This window comes from Molossus molossus, unplaced genomic scaffold (assembly GCF_014108415.1).
Source record: "Molossus molossus isolate mMolMol1 unplaced genomic scaffold, mMolMol1.p scaffold_m16_p_20, whole genome shotgun sequence".
NCBI classification, from domain to species: Eukaryota; Metazoa; Chordata; class Mammalia; order Chiroptera; family Molossidae; genus Molossus; species Molossus molossus.
In genome coordinates, this window is record NW_023425356.1 from 21,464,784 (window position 1) to 21,488,272 (window position 23,489).

Sequence of the window (23,489 nt, forward strand, 5' to 3'; positions counted from 1 at the left end):
TAGTCTAATGAACAATTTGTACTTCTTAATTCTTTCATCTTTTCACCCATCCCCCCCAGCCCCTGCCAGTCTGGCAAGCAACAAAAAGTTCTCTGTATCTATGAGTCTGTTTCTGTTCTGCTTGCTCATTTTGTTTGTAGATTTAATTGTTGAAAGATATGTATTAATTGCCATTTTATTGTTTATATTTTTGTTTTTCTCCTTCAAGAAGACCCTTCAAGATTTCACATAATATTGGTTTGGTGGTGATGAACTTCTTTAGCTTTTTCTTGTCTGGGAAACTCCTGATATGCGCATCAATTCTAAATGACAGCTTTGCAGGATAGAGTAATCTAGGTTATAGGTACTTGCTTTTCATCATTTTGAATATCTCTTGCCACTCCTTTCTGGCCTGCAAAGTTTCTTTTGAGAAATCAGCTGATAGTCTTCTTTTTTTTTTTCCCTCACCCAAGGACATTTTCCCATTTTTTGTTCAGATAGAGTGGGAGGGAGAGAGAGAGAGAGAAACATTGATGTGAAAGGGACACATCGAGTGGTTGCCACCCGCACGACCCAACCACGGCCGGGGACAAACTGCAACCGAGGTATGTGCCCTTAGCGGGAACCGAACCCGGGACTCTCTGGACTGCAGGCCTACACTCTAACCACTGAGCCAAACTGGCCAGGCTCAGCTGACAATCTTATGGGAGCTCCTTTGAAGGTAACAAACTGCTTTTCTCTTGCTGCTTTTAAGATTCTTTGTTTGTCTTGAACCTTTTGCATTTTGATGATGTGTCTTGGTGTGGACCTCTTTGGGTTCATCTTATTTGGGGGTCTCTGTGCTTCCTGGACTTGTATGTCTGTTTCCTTCACCAAGTTAAGGAAGTTTACTGTCATTATTTTTTCAAATAGGTTTTCAATTTCGTGTTCCCTCTCTTCTTCTGGCATCCCCATGATGCTAATGTTGGCATGTTTGAAGTTGTCCCAGAGGCTCCTTACTATCCTCATTTCTTTGGATTCTTTTTTCTTTTTGCTGTTCTGATTGGGTGTGTTTTGCTTCCTTATATTCCAAATCGATGGTTTGCTTCTTGGCTTTACATACTCTACTATTGATTCTCTGTAAATTATTTTTTATTTCAGTTAGTGCATCCTTCATTTCTGACTGGTCCCTTTTTTATGTTGTTGAAGTTGTCATTAAGTTCCTTGAACATCCTTATGACCAGTGTTTTGAACTCTGCATCTGATTGATTGCTTATCTCCATTTTGTTGAGTTCTTTTCCTAGAGTTTTGTTCTGTTCTTTCATTTGGGACATGTTTCTCTGTCTCCTCATTTTAGCTGCTTCCCTGTGATTGTTTCTGTGTATTAGGTAGAGTTGCTATGTCTCCTAGGCTTCGTAGGGTGGCCTTTTGTTATAGGTGTCCTGAAGGATCCAGTGGCACAGCCTCCCTAATCACCTCTAGTGTGGACTGTACACCCTTCTGTGGTAATTGGAGTCTTTATTGCTGTTGGCACATCAGAGAGGGATTTACTCAGGCTGATCAGCTGCAAGGACTGGCTGTGCCCATGACCACTGGCCTGAGACTGCCTTGGAGAATTAGCTGTGTAGGGGCCTACCACACAGAGCAAGACTTATTTCACAAGGGTTCTGGTACCCACTGAGTTCATTCCTTGAGTGTGTCATTTGTGGAGGTGGTTGGGTGTTGGTGTTTCAGTGTGGTCTGAAGCTGTCCACTGGGTGTGCTGGCTCTGGGGCAAGGTCAGTCACTGCCTGTGTTCTACCTGCGGCTTCTCAGCATAAGCTACAAAGTGATCTGCTGATGGCTGCTGGTTGTGCTGGGCTTGGAGTGCCTCGGCAAAACCAAGTTGTGAACCAAGGCTGGCTGCTTCTAGTGCCAGGTATGGGGCCACTTAACAAGAAGTATGGGGCTGGCTGAGACCAGATGCTGCTTTTTTTTGAGAGATTTTAGGAAAATCTAAAGCAGGAGCCAAGACAGGCTAATCCTATGGTAAAGCCATTGAAAACAGTTTAGGTGGGCTCAAAAGTTGGGTGGGGCAGGGCCCTAGGGCATCATCAGGGCAGGACAAACAGTGTGAACCAGGTTGCTGGTGTCCCAGATACGGTAGCCCTCTGCCTCCTCTGGGAAGGGCTCACCAAAGGAACAACGGCCTCCCACAGCAGATCTGTCCAGGGGAAAGCTGCCCCTCCAGCTCTCGCCCCAGGGCCAAACAACTCAGTTCTCCCCCATGTGTCTCTGATGCCTTTCAAGCTGCCTCCCCCAGTTTGAAGCCTGGAGGGTATGAGTCTGAGTAAGTCTGTGCATGGACCCCTTAAGAGGAACTGCCTGGGGTTCCAGCAGTCTCAGCCTCAGCCTCAGCTCCAGCTGGTTTTTACAGCCAGAAGTTATGGAGATTCTCTTCCTGGTACTGGAACCCTGAGCTGGGCTACTGGTGTGGCATGGGGCCCCCTCACTCCTCAGAGAGCACCTACACAGCTGAGGTATCCCTCCTGATTGTTATCTGCCACACGTGGATGTGGGACCAGCCTATCAGTGCCTCCGCCCCTCCTACCAATCTTGATGTGGCTTCTTTAATTTCAGTTATAGGACTTCATTCAGCTCTGTGTCAGGTGGTTCTGAATGATGATTGTTCTGTAGTTTAGTTGTAATTTTGATGTGGCTGTGGGAGGAGGTCCTATGCCACCATCTTGACCGGAGGTCCCAAAACTTTTTATTTTCATGAAGTTCAATATATGATTTTGGTGCCAAGTCTAAGAACTGTTTGCCTTGTGCTAGATCCTGAAAGTTTTCTTTCTTTCTTTTTTTTTTTTTTAAGTCCTTACCCAAGGATAATTTTTCACTGATTTTTAGAGTGGGAGGGAGGAAGGGAGAGAGAGAGAAAGAGAGAGAGAGAAAGAGAAACATGATGTGAGAGACACATTAATTGGTTGCCTCCCACATGAACCTGACTGGGGCCAGGGATCAAATCTGCAACCAAGGTATGTGTTGTTGACCAAGAATCAAATCTGTGACTCCTCAGTCCATGAGTTGATGCTGTAATTGCTGAGACAAACTGGCCAGGACATCTCCTATGTTATATCTAAAAGTCACATACGTTTCTGTGGTTCATTTTTATTACTTTCTGCATAAGGGGTAAAGCTTGGGTTGATTAAATTCATTATTTTGTCTACAGAGGTCCAGTTGCTCTAATGCCTTTTGTTGAAAAGGCTATTCTTTCATTGAATTGCTTTTGCACTTCTGTCGTAAATTATTCTGGTGTATTTGTGTGGGTCTGTTTCTGGGTTTCAGCGATCTGTGTGTCTGTCCCTCTACCATGACCACACAGTCTTGATTACTGTAGCTATACAGCCTTGAAATTGGGAAAATTGATTCCTCCCATTTTTCCTTGTCAAAATTATTTTAACTATTATAGCCCCTTTACCTTTTCATATACCTTTTGAATAGTCTTGTTTATATCTACAAAAACATTTTGGTAGAATTTTGATAGGAATTGCATTAAACTTGTATATCAATTTGAAGAGAATAGACATTTTTACTACGTTGAGTAAACATTTACTTTCAATTAATGAACATGGTATGTCTTTCTTTCTTTCTGTTTTTTTGGTACATGCCCCTAGCGGGAACCAAACCCGGGATTCTCTGGTCCGCAGGCCGACGCGCCAACTGCTGAGCCAAACTGGCCAGGGCTGTCTTTCCATATATATAGATCTTCTTTGATTTCCTTCAAGAGTGTAGTGTAGTTTTCAGCATACAGGTCCTATGCATGTTTGTTAGATTTACACTTAGTTTTCTCTTTTTAATCATTATAAATAGTTTTCTACTTTAATTTTGGTGTCCATGTAGTAATTGCTAGTATATTTATCCTGTTTGTATTTTGATTTTTGTATATTTATCTTGTATCCTGCAGCTGTGCTGAATTATTCTAGGAGGGTTTTTTTTTGGTTTGTTTGTTTTTTTGTTTTGTAGATCCCTTAGGATTTTCTCCAAAGATACTCATGTCATCTGCAAATGGGGACATTTTAATTTCTTCCCTTTTGATCTATATGCCTTTTTCTTTTCTTTTGTTTTCTTTTCTTGCATTTTTGTACTGGGAGGGATATCTTGGCTGCTGAGGTCTCTCCTGAGGAGTGAGGGGGTCTCAGCCCCACACCAGACTTCCCAACCCAGGGTTCCAGTGCTAAGAAGAGAAGTCCACATAACTTCTAGCTGTAGAAATCAGCAGGGATTGTAGCTGAAGGAGAGGGAGGGCTGCTTGAGTCCCAGGCAGTTCCTCTTAAAGGGCCCATGCAAAGACTTACTCAGACTCACTCACTCAGAGCTTTGGCTCTGGGGCAGTAGCTTGGAAGGCACCAAGGACATATGGGAAGAACTGAACTGACTGAACTGTCTGGCATCAGGAAAAGGGCTGGGGGGGCGGGCATCTTTCTACCAGATAGACGTGCTGGCAGAGGCCGTTGTTCTTTTTCTTTCCTCTTTCAAAATATGTTTTTATTGATTTTTGAGAGAGACAGAGATAGATAGAAACACTGATGTGAGAGAGAAACATTGGTTGACTGCCCCCTGCATGCTCCTCACTGGGGACTGCGTCCACAACCTGGGCATGTGCACTGACTGGGAGTCCAGCTGGGACCTCTCAGTCCATGGAACAATCAATGCTCAATCCACTGAGCCACACCGGCTGGGCCATTGTTCCTTTTCTGAGCTCTTTCCCCACAGAGCTGGCTGGCCACTTCATATCTGAGACTCTGTCAACCTATCACTCATTGTTTGCCCCACCCTAGTAATTCCCTGAGATCCTGCCCCACCCATCTTTCAGACCCACTTAGCTGTTTCCAGTTTTTCAGTGGCTTTTCCATATGAATGGCATGTCTTGGTTCATGCTTCAGACTTTCCTAAAATCTCTCAAACAAGCATCTGGCTTCAGCGAGCCCCATACCTCTCTCTAAATTGCCCCAGGCCTGGCACTAGTGGTAGCCAGCCTTGGTTTATGGCTTGGCCTCTCCTAGGCTCCTCCAAGTCCATCCTAAGTAGCAGTCCTCTGCAGATCATTTTATAGCTCATGCCATAACATAACCCCAGCATAACACAGGCAGTGGCTGACCTTGGCCTGCACCTTCTAAGAGGCCCCAGAGCCAACACACCCAGTGGACAGCTTCAGTCCATATTGAAACAGCAACCAACCACCTCCACAAGTGATACACTCAAGGGGTGGACTCAGCAGGCACCAGAGCCTTGCTGAAGTAAGTCCTGAGCTGAGGGGTGGGCCTCTGCACAGCTGATTCTTTTTTTTTATCCTCACTTGAGGACATTTTTTCATTTTTTGTTCAGATAGAGTGGGAGGGGGGGAGAGAGAGAGAAACATTGATGTGAAAGGGACACATCGAGTGGCTGCCACCCACACAACCCAACCAGGGCCGGGGACAAACTAACCGAGGCACATACCCTTAGCAGGAACTGAACCCGGGTCTCTGGACTGCAGGCCGACGCTCTAACCGCTGAGCCAAACTGGACAGGGCTGATTCTTCATGGTGGTTACACCCAGTCCTTGCAGTTGATTGACCTGGTGGGAGTACATCTGTCTCATTGATGTGCCAACAGCAGTCAAGGCTCAACTACAATAGGAGGGTGTACACCTGGAGTGCCCAGCTCAGGTGAATGGGGAGGCTGTGCCATTGGACCCTACAGGACACCTACTACATTAGGCTACTCTACCAAGCCCAGGAGATGGCAGCAGCTCTAATATGTAGAAACAAATGCAGGGAGGCTGCCAAAATGAAGAGACAAAGAAACATGTGCCAAATGAAAGAACAGAACAAAACTCCAAAAAAAGAATTAAACAAAATGGAGACAAGCAGTCTATTAGAGGCAGAGTTCAAAACACTGGTTATAAGGATGATCAATGAACTTAGGGGAAGAATAGATGAACTTAAAATTTTAACAGCATAAAAAAAAGGACATGGAAACAATAAAAAAGAACCAGTCATAAATGAAGGCTATACTAACCAAATGGAAGAATAATTTACAGGGAATCAACAGCACAATAGATGAAGCTGAGAATCAAAACAGGGATTTGGAATATAAGGAAGCATAAAACACCCAATCAGAACAGCAAAAAGAAAAAGAATCCAGAAAAATAAGAATAGTATAAGGATCCTCTGGGACAGCTTGAAGCATACCAACATTAGCATCATGGGAGTGCTGGAAGAAGAAAAGAGTGAGCAAGAAATCTGAAAAAGTGATGATGGAAAATTATCTAGATTATCTAGCCTGGTGAAGGAGAAAGACATATAAGTCCAGGAAGTGCAAAGAATTCCAAACAAGATGAACCCACACCAAGACACATTATAATTAAAATGTAAAAGGTTAAATTCAAAGAATCATAAAAGCAGCAAGAGAAAAGCAGTTAGTTACAAGGGATCTCCCACAAGATTGTAAAAAACAAGTGTTGGTAAGAATGTGGAGAATAGGGAACCCTTGTGCAGTTTGGTGGGGCTGTAAGTTAATGTGGCCTATAAGTATGGAGGTGTGTCTCAAAATATTAAAAATAGAACTACCGTATTAGCCAGCAGTTTTATTTGTGTGTATTTATCCAGTGAAATCCAAAACTCTAATTTGAAAAAATACATGTACCTTTATGTTTATTGCAGCGTTATTTACAATAGTCAAGATGTGGAAGCAACCTAGGTGTCCACTGATAGACAAATGGATAGAGAAGATATGGTATATACATACAGTGGAATATTAGCCGTAAAAAATGAAACCTTGTCGTGTGCAACAACATGATGGACCTAGAGCAGCAATTTTCAACCAGTGTGCCACAAGGATTTTTAAAACATGCAATACTATTTATTTAGGGTCACTGACCTTTTTTCCCTTAGATTGTCAAATTAAAGAACGATAACAGTCAATATAACAATAGCTGTCTGATGTGAATGAACCAAAATTATACCTATATTTTTGTCAGATTGGCAAAAAATATATATATATATTTTTGGTGTGCTGCAGAATTGTAATAATTAGTTTTTGTGTGCCACGAAATGAAAAAGGTTGAAAATTGCTGAGCTAGAGGGTATTATGTCAAGTGAAATAAGTCAAGAGAGAGACAGATGTCATATTTCACAAATATCTGGAATAAAAAAAACAAAACAAACAAAACAGAAACAAACTAAAAGATACAGAGAACAAATTGATGGCCAGCCCCCAAATGGGAGAGAGCTTAGGGGGGGATGAGTGAAAAGGATTAAAATACAAATCGCCAGTTATAAAAACAGTCAAGAGGATGTGAAGTATAGCATAGGGAATATAGTTGATAAATTGTAATAACTATAGAGTATCAGATGGGTACTAGATTTATTGGGATGCTTACTTTGTAAGGTATATAAATGTGTAACCACTGTGTTGTACACCTGCAACTATTACATTGTATGTCAGTTATAATCGAAAAAATAAATAAAAAATAGAATGCCTTTAGGGGCAAGAGTGCAAAAAGGGAACCTATTAGGAAGGTACTGCAGTCTTTCCACTTGGCGTACTTTATAATTTTCTCTTTGGCCCTGTGGGGGACTTCCCTCACTGCTGCCCCGCCCACCCCCCCATAATTTTTGATATTAAAACTCAGACTATGTTAAATCTTCAAAAAAATAATTAGATGTAGTACTTTTTTTTTTGGCAGCTTCTTTTATCAAGTTGAAGACATGTCCCTTTCTCACTGTTTTTCTGAGTTTTTATTAGGAATGGGTGTTGAGTTTTATCAAATGCTTTTGTGCATAGGTTGATATGATTGTGTCATTTTACTTCTTTATCCTATTAATATGGTGAATTGTGTTGATTGATTTTAAAATATTGAATCAGTTTACTTCCCTAAAAGATATCACACTTGATTATATTATACAATTCTTTTGCATATAGCTAGGTTCTATTTGCTAATATTTGGTAAGAATTTTTGTATCTGTTTTCGTGAGGAATATTGATCTGTAGTTTTTTTCATTGTCTTTGTCTGGTTCTGGTATCAGGGTAATATTAGCTTCATAAGATGAATTGATAAGTATCCCCTTCCTTAAGAAGTTTCTGGAGGAGATTGTGTAGAATTGGTATTAATTATTCTTTAAATGTTTAGTGGAATTCTCCAGTGAAATTATCAGGGCCAAGAGATTTCTTTTTTGAGAGGTTTTAAGTTATGAATTTAATTTCCTAATAGTTATCTGTTTTGTATTGGGTTAGTTGTTTTAGTTTGTGTTTTTTCAAAGAACTGGTTCATTTTGTCTAAGGTGTTCAATTTATGTGTAAGTTATTCTTAGTATTTCCAGTTATCTCTGATTTTTTTAGGGTTTGTAGTAATTTTTCTGTTTTCATTCCTGGTATTGGTAGTTTGTCTTTTTTATTTTCTTGCTAAAAGTTCATCAGTTTTATTGATCTGTTTAAAGAACCAGTTCTTGCCCTGGCCGGTTTGGCTCGTCGGTTAGAGCGTCGGCCTGCAGTCCAGAGAGACCCGGGTTCGGTTTCCGCTAAGGGCACATACCTCAGTTGCAGTTTGTCCCCAGCCCTGGTTGGGTCATGCGGGTGGCAGCCACTTAATGTGTACCTTTTAGGTCGATGTTTCTCTCTCTCTCTCTCCCCCCCTCCCTCCCATTCTATCTGAACAAAAAATGAAAAAAAATGTCCTCAGGTGAGGATAAACAAACAAACAAAATAAATAAAGAACCAGTTCTGTATTGTTTTATATTTTCAAATTAATTGACTTAGGTTCTTTATTATTTCCTTCCTTTTGCTTGCTTTGTATTTATTTTGTGCTTTTTCTAGGTTCTTGAGGTGGAAGCTTAGATGATTGACTTGACTTTTCCTCTTTTCCAGTGTAAGCATTTTAGTGGTATAAAATTTCTCTGAGTACAGCTTTTGCTGTGTGCTACAAATTTTGCTAACTTGTATTTCCATTTTTATTTTAGTTGAGTATATTTTTACTTCCTTTGAGACTTCCTCTTCATTTGATTTTTTAGAAGTGTGTTGTTTAGTGTCCAGCTGTATGGAGATTTTCCTTTTATTTTTCTGTTACTGGTATCTAGTTTGATTCCATTGTAGTTGGAGAATACAGTCTTTTAAACTTGTTGATGTTTGTTTAATGGTTTAAAATATGGTCTATCTTGGTATATGTTCTGGGGACACTTGAAAAGAATGTGTATCTTGTTGGGTGGAGTGTTTCTATAAATGTTAATTATATATTGTTAATAATGTTGAGATCTTCTGTATCTTTGCTGATCATCTCTCTTGATTGTTCTGTCAATTTTTGAGAGGCTTGTTGAAATTTCCAACTAGAATTATTATTATTATTTTTTAATCCTCACCTGAGAATAGTTTTTCATTTCTCTTTAGATAGAGTAAGAGACAGAGAGACAGAGAGACAGAGAGAGAAACAGAAACATCAATGTGAGAAAGACATATCGACAGGCTGCCTCCCTAATGACCCTGACCAAGGCCAGGGACCGAACTGCAACTGAGGTACATGCCCTTGACCAGAATCAAATCCGAGACTCTTTGGTCCTCAGGCCAATGCTCTAACTGCTGAGCCAAACTGGCCAGGGCTCCAACTATAATTATTTTCTTCTTTCTGTTCTGTTAGTTTTTAAAAAAAATTTTTAATTAAAACAAATTTTTTGTTGTTGTTAATCCTCACCCAAGAATATTTTTTCATTGATTTTAGATGGAGTGGAAGAGAGGGAAGGAGGGAGGGAGGGAGAAAGAGAAAGAAAAACATTGATGTGAGACACATCGATTGGTTGTCTCCCACACAACCCAGACCAGCGCCAGGGATTGAACTTGCAACCCAGGTATGTGGCCTGTAACCCTTCAGTCCACAGGCGGATGCTCCAGCCGCTGAGCCAAATCAGCCAGGGCATGTTCTATCAGTTTTATATAACTATTTTTACAGTTCTTTGTGTTCGGTGCATATATGCCAGGTGTCTTATTGGTGGATTGACTCTTTATTATATAATGTCCTGCTTTGTCTCTGGCAATTTTATTTGCTCTGGATATTGGTTTATCTGGTTATTATTAATATAGCCACTTTTGCTTTCCTTTGATAAATGTTTACATGATATATCTTTTAAAAAATTTTTTTCTTTATTGATTTTAGAGAGAGAGGGGAAAGGAGAGGGAGAGAGATAGAGACATTGATGAGAGAGAACACTGTTTGGCCACCTCCTGCATGTCCCTCACTGGGGATCAGGCCTACAACCTGGACATATGCTTTGACCGGAAATCGAACTGGTGACCTTTTGGTGCATGGGTTGACGCTCAGTCACTGAGCCACACCAGCTGGGCTACATGATATATCTTTTTCCATTCTTTTTGTTTTGTTAATCATCATCTGAGGATATTTTTTCCATTGATTTTTTTTTTTTTTAAAGGAGGGAGGAGGAGGAGGAGGTGAGAGCAAGAGAGAACGAAACATCAATTGGTTGCCTCCGGTATGTGCCCCAACCAGAACCAGGGATCAAACCCAGGTATGTGCATTTGACCAGGAATCGAACCTTCAACCCTTCCATGTGCAGGCTGACGCTCTAACCACAGAGCATCACCAGCCAGGGCTTTTCCCCCATTCTTTTCCTTAAACTTGACTCTACTGTTATGTTTGAAGCAAGTTTCTTGTAGACAGCATATGGTTGGGTTATGTTTTTTAATTTGCTCTGCCTTTCTCTCTGTTGTAGATTGGCGTTTCAACCATATACATTTAATAAAATTATTTAGGTAATTAACATTTAATAAAATTACTGTTATGTTTGGGCTTAAGTTTTTGTTTTCTGTTTGTTTTGGTCTTTGTTTCTGTTTGTTTTTTAACCGTCAACCAAGGATATTTTTCCATTTTTTTGTTCAGATAGAGTGGGAGGGAGAGAGAGAAAGACATCGATGTGGAGACACATTCACTGGTTGCCTCCTGCACGACTTCAACAATGGCCTGGGTCGAACTGCAACCGAGGTACATGCCCTTGACTGGAATCTAACCTGCGACTCATTGGTCTGCAGGCTGACACTCTAACCACTCAGCCAAACCGACCAGGGCTCAGTTTTCTTTTTTCTGCATTCATCTAGATTATTTGAGCATTTTTCAGAATTTCATTTTGAATTATCTATAATATTTGTTAGGGTATCTCCTTGTATAGCTTTCTTTGTAATTGCTGTAGTGGCCATTGCACTATATATACATAACTTGTCACAGTCTGTTGGTGTTTTCATTTTACCAGTGTGAGTAAACTGTTGAAATCTTTCTACATCCATTTACCCTCCTCATTTATAATTTCATTGTCTTAAGTATTTTCTTTATATGCATTTAGAAAGATCAGCATTGTAGTTTTTGTTTCAACTATCAAACGTAATTGAGAAAACTCAAACGGGAAAGGAAATCCTATTGATTTTATCCATATTTTTGCATACTGTGTTCCTCTTTCTTTATGTTCCCAAATTCCTTCTTTTATAATTAATTTCCTTTCTGTTTAGAGAACTTGGTTTACCTATTCTTTTTAGTATAGGTCTGGTGACAAATTTTTCATAGTGTTTAATCACCAGAGAATGTGGATTTCCCTTTAATTCTGAAGGGAAATCAGAACTTTAGTTTCAGAACTTAAAAAATATTGGGCCATTCATTTTCTTTTGGCCTCCATACTTTCTGATGAAAAATCGGTTGCCATTTGAATTATTTTTCCTCTATAAGTAAGGTATCATTTTTCTGTAGCTATCTAAAAAGTTTTCTTTGTCTTTAGTTTTTAGAAGTTTAATTGTAATGTGTATTGGAATGGATTTCTTTTGCTTTATCCATTTGAGGTTTACTCAACTTCTTGAATCAGTAGATTACATCTGTTACCAAATTTGGGAAGTTTCAGATGTTATTTTTTCAGCCTTGCCTTTTTCCTCCTCTCTTTCCAGGACTCCAATGACATTCAAATATTAGATCTTTTGTTATAGTAACACAGATCCCTGATACTCTGTTAAATATCTTTCCCACTTATATTTTTTCCCATCTATTTTCTTTCTGTTCAGAATGGGTAATATTTAGTGTTCTGTCTTCCATTTCACTGATTGTTTCCTTTGTCCCTCAATTCTGCTGTTAAGCCCATCCACTTTTTTATTTTATTTTTTTAGTTCTAAAATTTCTATTTAATTCTTTATATTTCCTAATTTTTTGTTGAGACTGTTTCTTTGCTGAGGATTTCTATTTTTTCATTTGTTTCAATTGTGGTAGTTAGTGTTGAAGCTTTTTATGATGACTGCTTTTAAAATCTTTGTCAAAAAAATAAATAAATAAAAATAAAATCTTTGTCCAATACTTCTAACATCTGTGTCATGTTGTTGGCCTCTACTGGTTATTCTTTTTCATTCAATTTGCGATCATCCTGGTTCTTGGTATAATACGTGATTTAAAAAAAAATTGAATCCTGGATATTTTTGTGTTAATGTCATTTGATATTGGATCTCATTTAAACCTGTTTTAGCTGGCTTTCACTGACAACACATTGAGGGTGGGGGGGTGGGGAATGCTGCCTTGTTATCTCGAGGTGGAAATAGAATTCCAGGTTCCCCGCTAAATCTTTGTTGACACCTCAAGATGGAGGCTTCTTGTTACGGCTGGATGGGGATGGGAGTTAACATCTCCTCACATGGTCTCTACTGACACTGTGTAGGACAGGTTTTCATTTCTGACCAGTGGAAATGAAAGTTTCAAGACCCTGCTTGGCTTCTGACACCATCCCAGAAGGGGTTATGGGGTACCTTGTTACAGCCTCACAAGGATGGAGGTTTTACCTCTCCACTCAACCTTTGCTGGCAGGGTGCAACTGAGGTCACAATTTTCCTGTGGTGTTCAGCTGGGGTAGAGTAGTAGTTGTCTAAGAATTTTCTGTCTTGGTATGTTTCTGATTTCCTGGTCCTCTGGCCAGAAAGAGCAGGCTTTAAAGGGGGGTACGTTTAGTGTGTACCCCTTTATGTTGCCAGGTTGCTGACTTTTCGGCCCCACATCTGGGATAGATGAGGCAAAAAGAAAATCCAGGGGAATTCATCACCATAACATTCCTCAAGTCCCATGGCCCTTAGCTTATCTGCCTTCAGAGTATTCTTGTGTTTGTTTTATATATAATGTTCACACTTTTAGTTGTATTTAGCAAGATGAATAGTGAAAAGTATATCTATTCCATTGTCCCAGAAGCATAAATAAGTATGTGACATTTAATAAGAAAATTTTGTAAAATAAATTGAAGGGGAATGGAGGACTGTCCTATTTGTTAATTAAAAAGGCAATTTAAAGCTGTTGTAATAGAAAGTGCTGAGTATTGACAGAGGAGCAGGAAAACATTTGATACAGAATAAAAGTGTAGAAAGAGATCAATTATCCATAGACACTTAAAATGTAAAAGGAGTCATTTCAGAAAGGTGAGGAAAGGATGGACTTTTACGCAAATGATGTTAGAATAATTAGCTATCCATTTAGAAGAAAGAAGAGACCTATTTTATGCTAGGTAGGCATATGGTAATAAATTCCAGATGTATTAAAAATCTAGCCCTGGCCGGTTTGGCTCAGCGGTTAGAGCGTCGGCCTGCGGTCCAGAGAGACCCGGGTTCGGTTCCTCGGTTGCAGTTTGTCCCCAGCCCTGGTTGGTCATGTGGGTGGCAGCCACTTGATGTGTCCCTTTCACGTTGATGTTTCTCTCTCTCTCCCTCCCACTCTATCTGAACAAAAAATGGAAAAATGTTCTCGGGTGAGGATAAAAAAAAGAAATCTAAATGTGGCCCTGGCTGGTGTAGCTTAGTTGGTTGGAGTGTTGTTTCGTGCATCAGACGGTCGCAGGTTCAGTTCCCAGTCAGGACACGTACCTAGGTTGTGGGTTCGATCCCTGGTTAGGGCACATGTGGTTGATGCATGTGTCTCTCACATTGATGCTTCTCTGTCTCTCTTTGTCCCTTCTTCCCTCTCTAAAATTGATTTAAAAAATCTAAATGTGAAAAACAAAAGTGTAAGAAAATATATATGGAAATAATCTGGAGGTTGGGGAGCTTTCCTAAGCAAGACAACAATCCAGGAATTATTTAGGGAAACATTATAAATTTAACATAAAAATGCAAAAATTGTGCAGTTATTTGTAATATATAATAGACAAAGGACTCAATAACTTTTATAAACTGATAGGTCCTATACATTTATTAGAAAAAGTCCCTATTCAGCATAGAAGTATTAAAGATATGAAGAGTCAACGCACTGATTTCAGATGACTAATAAATTTAAAAACAACATAATGCAAATAAAAACAAATAATGTATTTTTTATTGACTTTATTAGGGTGACATTGGTTATTAAAACTATAGGTTTCAGATATAATAATGTACTATTTTTATTTGCCAGATTTGATAAAATTTAAAAGTATGATATCCGTGCTGATGAGGGAAGTAAGTATTCTTTTATCCTGTTAGTGGGAGCATAAATTGTAGCAGCCTTTTTGAAATGTAATTTAGCAGTATCCATCAAAAATTTAAATGCTTATATACTTGGACACAGTGAATTCCATCTCTAGGAGTATATTCTAAAATAGCAAAAGAAAATTTAAAGTTGTATACATAAATGTCCTTGGAACATTATTTATAATAGTTTAAAAAAGTAAAAAACTTATCATACTAAATAGAGTAACATAGTATATTTATATAATTGAAATAGTAAAAAAGGTATATATGTGTGTGAACAATCATGTATATGAATATCAGTGATGTATACAGAAATGACAAAAGCAAGTTGCAGATCAGGATTCCATTTTTTATTGAAAGATGCGCCTTTTAAAAATTTTTTAATCCTCACCCAAGAATATTTTTTTCCATTGATTTCTAGAGAGAGTGGAGGGGGAAGAGAGAGAGAAACATTGATGAGAGAGACACTTCAATTGGTTGCCTCCAGCATGTGCCCTGACCTGGGTTGGGGAGTGAACTTGCAACCTAGGTGTGTGCCCTTGACTGGGAATCAAACCTGCAACCCTTCAGTGTGAGGGCCGATGCGCTAACCACTGAGAACACCAGCCAGAGCCAAACTACTGTGATTTAAAAAGTATGTTTTATTGATTTTTTAGAGAGGAAGGGAGAGAAAGATAGAAACATTGATGTGAGGGAGAAACATCAATTGACTGCCTCCTGCATGCCCCACCTGGGGATCGAGCCTGCAACCTGGGCATGTACCGGGACTAGGAATCGAACCGGGACTTCTCAGTTCATGGGATGACACTCGATCCACTGAGCCACACAGATTGGGCAAGAACCATTTTTTTAAAATGTGTATTTCTGTTATTTACTGACAGAAATGACATCAGATGTATCATCACTGGGTCCAGCCATTGCCTCTGGAAACCCTGGGCCTGGGATTCAAGGTGGAGGAGCTGTTGTCCAGAGGCCTATTAAACGGCGACCAGGGTAAGTTTAGGATATATTGTGTCTGTCTCTCCTAATAACCAGCCTGACTGACTTAGTTACTGAACCCTCTTGGCAATTCCTAACCCTCTTTACTTCAACTGATTACGTACTACACTGCTCTCAAATAGTTCTTTTTAGTTCCTGGATATTTTATTTATTTATTTTTTCAATATAGGATTGATGCTTTTGTCTGAGTTTCTTATAAGCAGTTTTTTAAAACCAAAAATTTCTGCAACTTAAAGGACTATGACTAGTGCTGAAAATACATTGCTGTTTCATTAAGCTTTGTGTCTGCATTCTCAAAATCTTATTGGTAGGCTTTTTACTTTAATGAATTTAGAGAATGCTGAATCGTAGAATATTTCTTCAAGTTATTGATATGTTGTTTGATTTGGAATGCAGAGTCCATTCATTTCCAAAGTATTTATGAAATGCATGATCAGCATAAGGCATTGTGCTGATTGCTAGTAGGATATGAAGATAAATAAGACATAGCCCTTGTATTTAAGTTGCTTATGTTCTGAGAGGGATCATCATTACACACATAAGTATAATACAAGATAGAATATGCCAAGTTTGCTAAGAAAGAAACAAATAACAGTGCTGTGTGTTTCACAGTGTGGCAATACTATAACTGGTTGGTAAAGATTGGGAAAGACTTCAGAAAGGTTGCTTTAGAAAGGCCTAGAAGCATGGATAGTATTTTTATCCATTTTTTTGCATTAAAATTTTCCTTCTTTTTTTTTTATCCTCACCCGAGGACATTTTTCCATTTTTTATTTAGATAGAGTGGGAGGGAGAGAAAGGAAGAGAGAAAGAGAGAGAAACATCGACGTGAAAGGGACACATCGAGTGGCTGCCACCTGCGTGACCAACCAGGGCCGGGGACAACTGCAACTGAAGTACGCGCCCTTAGCGGGAACCGAACCTGGGTCTCTCTGGACCACAGGCCAATGCTCCAACCGCTGAACCAAACTGGCCAAGGCTCCGTTTTTCTTTTTAAAAATTATGTAGTTAATATTGTAGCTAGTTTTTAAGTTTTACCCCACCAATAGTAATGCAAGAGTGATCCCAGGATTAAGATGATACTGTGAGTAACATATTAAGACTTGCTATGTCTCCAAGGACTTTATATATTTTAACTTATTTACTGAGGCATAAGGTGAATAAATAAGTTACCCAAGATTCTAAAGTAAGTGGAAGATTTGTGATGTGAACCTTGGGAGGTTAGCTTTAGAGTCCACTTTCTTAAACACAGTATTATGGCTATATATAATCACAAGCAGAAACAATATAAATATCAAAATTAGGGGTCTGGTTAAGTTATAGTATATTTAAAAATGGAATACTGCACAACTGTTAGAAGTGACAAATATGTATCAGTGCAGAAAAGTGTTCACAGCGTATTGAGAGAAGAGGTTACAGTATATGTAATATACCTTGCTATCAGAAATATGTATAACGTGTGCATAGCCAAAATACTGAAAGAATACTCTCAATTATGGGTTTATGGGAGACTTGTTTTCTTTTGTTTTTCATTGTTTCCAAATATTTGAAATGAATGTGTGTATAATCAGAAAACTATATTAAAAAGAAGTAATACAGCTCTGGCCAGTTTTGCTAAGCGGTTAGAGCGTTGGCCTGCGGTCCAGAGAGACCCAGGTTTGGTTCCCGCTAAGGCATGTACCTCAGTTGCAGTTTGTCCCCGGCCCTGGTTGGGTCGTGTGGGTGGCAGCCACTCGATGTGTCGCTTTCACGTTGATGTTTCTCTCTCTTTCTCTCCCTCCCACTCTATCTGAACAAAAAATGGAAAAATGTCCTCGGGTGAGGATAAAAAAAATAAATAAATAAGAAAAAAAAAGGAGTAATACACATTCTTTTTAAGAAAGATCGGAAAGTACAGAAAGTTAGAATAATAAAATAGCAATAATACTACTGCCCAAAGTCATCTCTAATTAGTTTTGTAGTGTAATTCCTTTATTCTTTATATGTAGGTCTTTTTAATAGTTATGTAATTATATAGTTGTTTTTTAAATATGTTTTTATTGATTTTTTAGAGAGAGGAAGGGAGAGAGAGAGAGAAACATCAATGCGAGAGAGATACATGGATTTGCTATCTCCTGCATGCCCCCTACTGGGGATCGAGCCCAGGCATGTGCCCTGACTGGGAATCGAATTGAGACCTCTCATTTCATGGGATGATGTTCAATCCATTGAACCACACCAGCTAGGTGTAATTATATAGTTTTATATAGCCTGGTCTTTTCACCCAATTGTATATAGTAACCTCTTTTTTTCATATTGTTCCATGTTCTTTGTACACATATTTTTTAATAGTTACGTAAAGGAATGTACTTAGTTCCTATTTTGAGACGTAAGCAGTTTTGAAGATTGTGCTGTTAAATGCAATGTTCAATGAATATCTTTTTACATATATTTTTTCTCTACTTCAAGTTATTTCTTCAGGATAGATTTAGAAATGTAGTTATTGGGTAGATTTTGACAGGTATTTGGGGACTGCAGGGAGGAAGAGGAACAAATATTTTCAGGATTGAAGCTGCATACATATATACTCATCTAGAGGCCCATAATAAGTTTGTCACACTAGTATAGATGCCAAGAGATCACTGGGGGAAGGTGGTAATGTGAGTAATGCCTAAGTTGAATACAGTACAGAGATTAATAGGAGATTGAAAGTCACCTCTGCTTTTGGTGCTTTCATTGAACAACAGTAGCATATTGGTTATGTTCCTCACTCAGCACTTTCTCATTTTCCTTTGTTCGATATTTGTGTATACAAAGAGTCCCTTGAAGGCAAGTCTCTTTTTTTCACCTTATCTAGCATAGTGTCCTGAGTGTAGCATACATTACATGTGTATTAGAAAAATGAAGAGAAAAGAAGTATTGAACAACCTTCTGATGTCTTAAATTGCTTTCTTATGTCAATATCATTGCTTTGAAAGATGTTTCAGAAAGCTGGTAACACAGCTTAGAGTAGACTATAGAAATGAAAAGTGGACTTGAGTTATTCACATAAATTTCTTGTTTTTTTTTTTTTTTTTAATCCTCACCTGAGGATGTTTTTCCATTACATTTTAGTCAGAGTATAAAGTGAAAGAGAGGGAGGGAGGGAGGGAGGGAGAGAGAGAGAAACATTGATGTGAGAGAGATACATTGACTGTTTGCCTCCTGGGCTGGGGATCGAACCTGAAGTCCGGTAAGTGCCCTTGACCAGAATCAAACCTGCAACCGTTTGGTCTATGGGTCAACGCTCTAACCACTGAGTCAAACCAGTCAGGGCTGTTTGTTTTGTTTTTGAGTAGGTTTCTGTTCCTTTTGTAGAGGTTGTACTCTGATGTAAAATTTTGGCAAAGGTGGACTGCTACCCTGGGAAAATAATAAGGTAGTTGTAGGTAGCTTTTTTCGATTGCTCAGTTTCTTTGTTCAATATGGTACAATGAGGAAGAGGTGTCATAGCTGTGTTTGACTTCTGAGTACTTCCCCTTTCCTTCTTCCATTTGGGTGGGTGTTCAAGTAGCTTGTAGGTTGAGAATTTTTAATTTCTTATGTTCTATATTATCAGTAAGCTTACACTATTTATTATTGGCTTTCCCTAGGTTGGATTTTGATGATGACGGAGAAGGGAACAGTAAATTTTTGAGGTAAGATTTTGAAAAACTTTCTCTAGATTTCTGATATTAAAAATTACTTCAGCCCTGGCTGGTGTGGCTCAGAGGTTAGAATGTTGGCCTGATCACCGAAGGGTCACGGGTTTGATTCCCGGTCAAGGGCACGTACCTGGGTTGCAGGTTCTATCCCCGGCAGGCGCATAGGGGGGGGGGGGGGGAGCAACCAATCGATGTCTTTTACATCAATGTCTGTCTGTCTTTCTTTCTCCTTTCCCTCTCCCTCCCTCCCTCTCTTCTCCTCCCTCCCTCTCTCCTTACCTTCTTCCCTCCCTCCCTTCCACTCTCTCTAACATTAAAAAAAAAAAAATCAATGGAAAAAATATCGTCCTTGGGTGAAGATTAAAAAAAAATGTATTGATGGTTAAATAAAGAAATTTTGTGATACATCTCTCAGACATACTGACCTACTTAATAAGACTAATTGTGACAGTCTATTTTTATGATTGGCTGAAAGGACAAATGCACCTTTTAAATTATTTTTATTTTTAAAAAATTGTTTTTATTGATTAAAAAAAATTTTTTTCTTTATCTATTTTAGAGGGAGAGGGAGAGAGAGAAACATAGATGAGAGAACATCAATTGGCTGCCTCTTGCATGCCCCCCAATGGGGACCAGGCCCACAACCTGGGCATGTGCCCTGACTGGGAATCCAACCAGTGACCCCTTGGTACATGGGTCGACGTTCAACCACTGAGCCACACTGGTCAGGCTTTTATTAATTTTCTTTTCAAAGAGAAAGGAAGGGAGAGAGAGATAGAAACATCGATGTGAGAAACATTAATTGGCTGCCTTCTGAACACCCCCTACTGGGGATTGAACCCACAACCTGGGCATGTGCCCTGACTGGAAATTGAACCAGGACCCCTCAGTCCTTGGGGTGACACTCAATACACTGAGCCACACTAGCTGGGTCAAATGCATCTTTTTAGATTTGCATATACAGTTGATTTGAACAACATGGATTTAAGGGCACCAACTCCCATGCAGTCAAAAATCATGTATAACTTTTTTTTTAAATCCTTACCTGAGGATATTTCTCTATTTATATTCAGATAGAGTGGGAGGGAGGGAGAGAGAGGGAGAGAGAAACATCTATGAGAGAGAGACACATTGACTGACTGCATCCTGCGCAAACCCTACCAGGGCTGGGGATGAATCGCAACCCAGGTATGTGCCCTTGACCGGAATAGAATCCACGATTCATTGGTCCATGGGCTGATGCTCTAACTGCTGAACCAAACCAGTCAAGGCCATGTATAACTTTTGACTCCCCCAAAACTGAAGTCATTCCTTGGTATTCTTGGGTGATTGGTTCCAGGACTCCCCAAAGATACCAAAATTCATGGTTGCTCAAGTTCCTTACATAAAATGGTATAGAGCAAGGCATTCTGTCAGCCTTTTGCTGTGGATTCCAAACCAGGGAGCTAAAATGCTTTTTAATCTGTGGTTGGTTGAATCCGGTGATGTGAAACTCAGAGATATAAAGGGTCAACTCTTTATTCATTGAAAGAAATACACATATAAGTGGACCCACACAGTTCAAACCTGTAGTGTTCAAGTGTCAACTGTAGTGTTACAGGAGAAATCAGTGTGCCAGATTTCCCCATAGCTCAAGGGAGTGAGATTTTTGGGGTACCACTGAAATAAGCATTTCAGAAGCTCCCACAGGAGAATAAGATATGGTAAAAGACTTATTTGTGTGGAGTTACATTCTGGGTTGCAACGTCCTACCTTAGTCTAGTCTTGGAAAAGGGGCAGCTGTGGATTCAGCAGAGCTAGAAGCAGGGCCAGTGTCCAGAGTTTCCTTTCCATATTACAGCCAGGTCCAGTACATCATTAGTCCCTTAGTTCATTGTATGAAGTCCACATGGCTGTGGGCCATGTGGGCAAATGCAGGGGAATGTTCATCCTGTAACCAGAGAGCCAGGAGCTCAGGCAAGCAAGAGAGGGAACCAAGAGAGTGAACTTTCTTTGTTCAGAAGTTTAAATATTCTGGTTTTGTGCCCTTGGAGTAGCCACACCTATTCTGGCCACTGACTTTTTCCCAAATGTGACTGACAGGTAAGCATTTTCCCATGTCGCTCAGACCTTATTGGACATGTGTCTAAACTGCTTTTGTCTAGTCCCTGCCCCCATCAATTGCAGGGAATAGGCCTGCAGAGTGTTAACTTGAAGCTTTCTGGCAAAGCCACATAAATATTGTCTAAGGGGAAGGGTTCTGAAGGTCTGAAGTAAAAGGGAGATGTATTTTCACTACATACAACTTTGCACTGTTTAAAAATTTGCAACAAAATATATTACTTTGTGAACAAAACTAATAAATCAAATCTGGGCACTCACATAATAAAATAATTTTAAAAATAGGGCTCCTTTATTTATTTCTCAAATAGTTGTTACTCTGCAATGCAGACTCTAGTTATACTATATGAAGAACTCCTACAACACAATAACATCAACAATGCAAATAAATGATCAAAGAATGGGCAAAGGACTTGAATGGACATTTCTCCAAAGAAAATATGCAAATGGCCAACAAGCATACAAAAAGATGTTTAACACCACTAATCATTGGATAATTGCAAATTGAGACTACAATGAGGTAACACCTCATGCCCGTTAGGATGGCCACCATAAAAAAAATAATAATAATAACATGTTTTCTAGGACGTGGGGTAACTGAAACTCTTGTGCACTGGTGGTAAGAATGTAAAGTGGTGCAAAAGTTTTCCACTATGGAAAACAGTATGGAGGTTCCTAAAAAAATTAAAAACAGAATTACCATACGATTCAGCAGTCCCACTTCTGGTTTATAAATCCACAAGAATTTCCAAAGCAGGATCTTGGAGTGATATGTGCAAGTATCATGTTCATTGCCCTACTTTTCATAATAGCCAAGAGGTGGAACCAACCCATATATCCATTGACAGATTAATAGATAAAGAAAATGTGGTAGATACATCCAATGGACTATTCTGCCTTGAAAAAAGAAGGAAATTCTGTCACTACCACATGGATGAACATTGAGGATATTATATTAAGTGAAATAAGCAAAATAAGACAAAAAGACAAATACAGTTGACCCTTAAACAACTAACTCAGAGGTTGGGGTGCTGACCACTGGCACAAAAATTTTTTTTTGATATAAGTCAGCCCTTTTATATGTGGAATCCTAGCTGTGGTTTGAAAATAACAGTTGACCCGTGAGCAACACAGGTGTGAACTGCATGGATTCACTTAAACTGCATAAATGTGGATCCACACAGTTTACACCTGTGTTGCTCACGGGTCAGCAGTACTGTATGATTCTACTTATATGCGGCATCCAAAGTAGTCAACATCAGAAAAGCAGAAAGTAAAATGATGGTTGCCAGGAGCTGGAGGTGGTGTGGGGGATTGAAAGGAAAGACGGTGTTCAGTAGGTGTAGTTTCAGATTTGAAAGATGAAAAAGTTCTAGAGATCTTTTGTGCAACAGTGTAAATATAGTAAATACTGTACACTTAAAAATGTTTAAGATGGTAAGTTTTATTTTACGTGTTTCTTAACATAACTAAAAACAAAAAACCCGAAACTATCCCTAACCTTAGAGTGGTGTTGACAGTGTAGTCAGTTGTACCCTCATGATATTATCTTTTTTTTTTCTCAGTGCCTGGTACATAAGGGTAAAGGAGACATCAGAAACTTGAGCACTCGTAATGAGTTTTTAAAGTTCTATGGGATACTGTTATTATCTCTGTGGATTTATGGTGCTTTTTCTATTTTTTTTTTTTTCTCTGTTAAATATCTTTACTTCTATTTGTATTTCAGAGTGAAATGGATATAAGAAGTGTAATGCTTTGGACTAATCTTTTTTTTTTCTTCTTCAGGTGTGATGATGATCAGATGTCTAATGATAAGGAACGGTTTGCCAGGTAATGTAGTAGAACATCTTGGTCCATGTTGTAGGACTAGGCAATTCAAGCATACTGAGTTTTAATTTTATTTCAGTGAGAGATAATTTCTCTCTCCAATCTCTTTTCTGTTCTGAAAGCTGACTAACTTAGTATTATAATAATTATCATTTATGTTCAGGTAACATGACTTTAAACTAATGGTATATTTTACACTTTTTTTTTTAATGTATATGATAGTTATGCAGTGTGTTTGCTGGGTGTCCATAGGAACACAAACCGTATGGATTTCTTGATTGAAGTTATTATTAAATGGATCTACAAAATAAAATGGTTTTATTCTATTTTATTTTTTATCTTCACATGAAGGTATTTTTTCATTGATATTTAGAGAGAGGAAGGGGGAGAGAGGGAAACATGAGTGTGAGAGAGAAACATTGACTGGTTGCCTCCTAGGCGCCCCAGCAGATCAAACCCTCAAGCTAG

General features: G+C 39.0%; 1 protein-coding gene across 9 annotated transcripts in view; it reads left to right on the forward strand.

Moving 5' to 3' along the window:
* ARNT (aryl hydrocarbon receptor nuclear translocator) overlaps positions 1–23,489 on the forward strand; it is a 72,962-nt gene that overhangs the window by 14,838 nt on the left and 34,635 nt on the right. For 4 of the 9 annotated variants that reach the window (XM_036272196.1, XM_036272197.1, XM_036272201.1 and 1 more), the window contains exons 1-4: positions 10,469–10,493; positions 15,315–15,426; positions 19,044–19,088; positions 22,980–23,024. In XM_036272196.1, the coding sequence (XP_036128089.1) occupies positions 15,317–15,426; positions 19,044–19,088; positions 22,980–23,024 (200 nt within the window). In that variant the 5' untranslated portion in view covers positions 10,469–10,493; positions 15,315–15,316. Of the gene's footprint in view, positions 1–9,776; positions 9,819–10,468; positions 10,494–14,393; positions 14,422–15,314; positions 15,431–19,013; positions 19,089–22,979; positions 23,025–23,489 lie in introns of those variants that run through there. The other 5 variants (XM_036272199.1, XM_036272200.1, XM_036272198.1 and 2 more) reach the window with 5 other exon arrangements.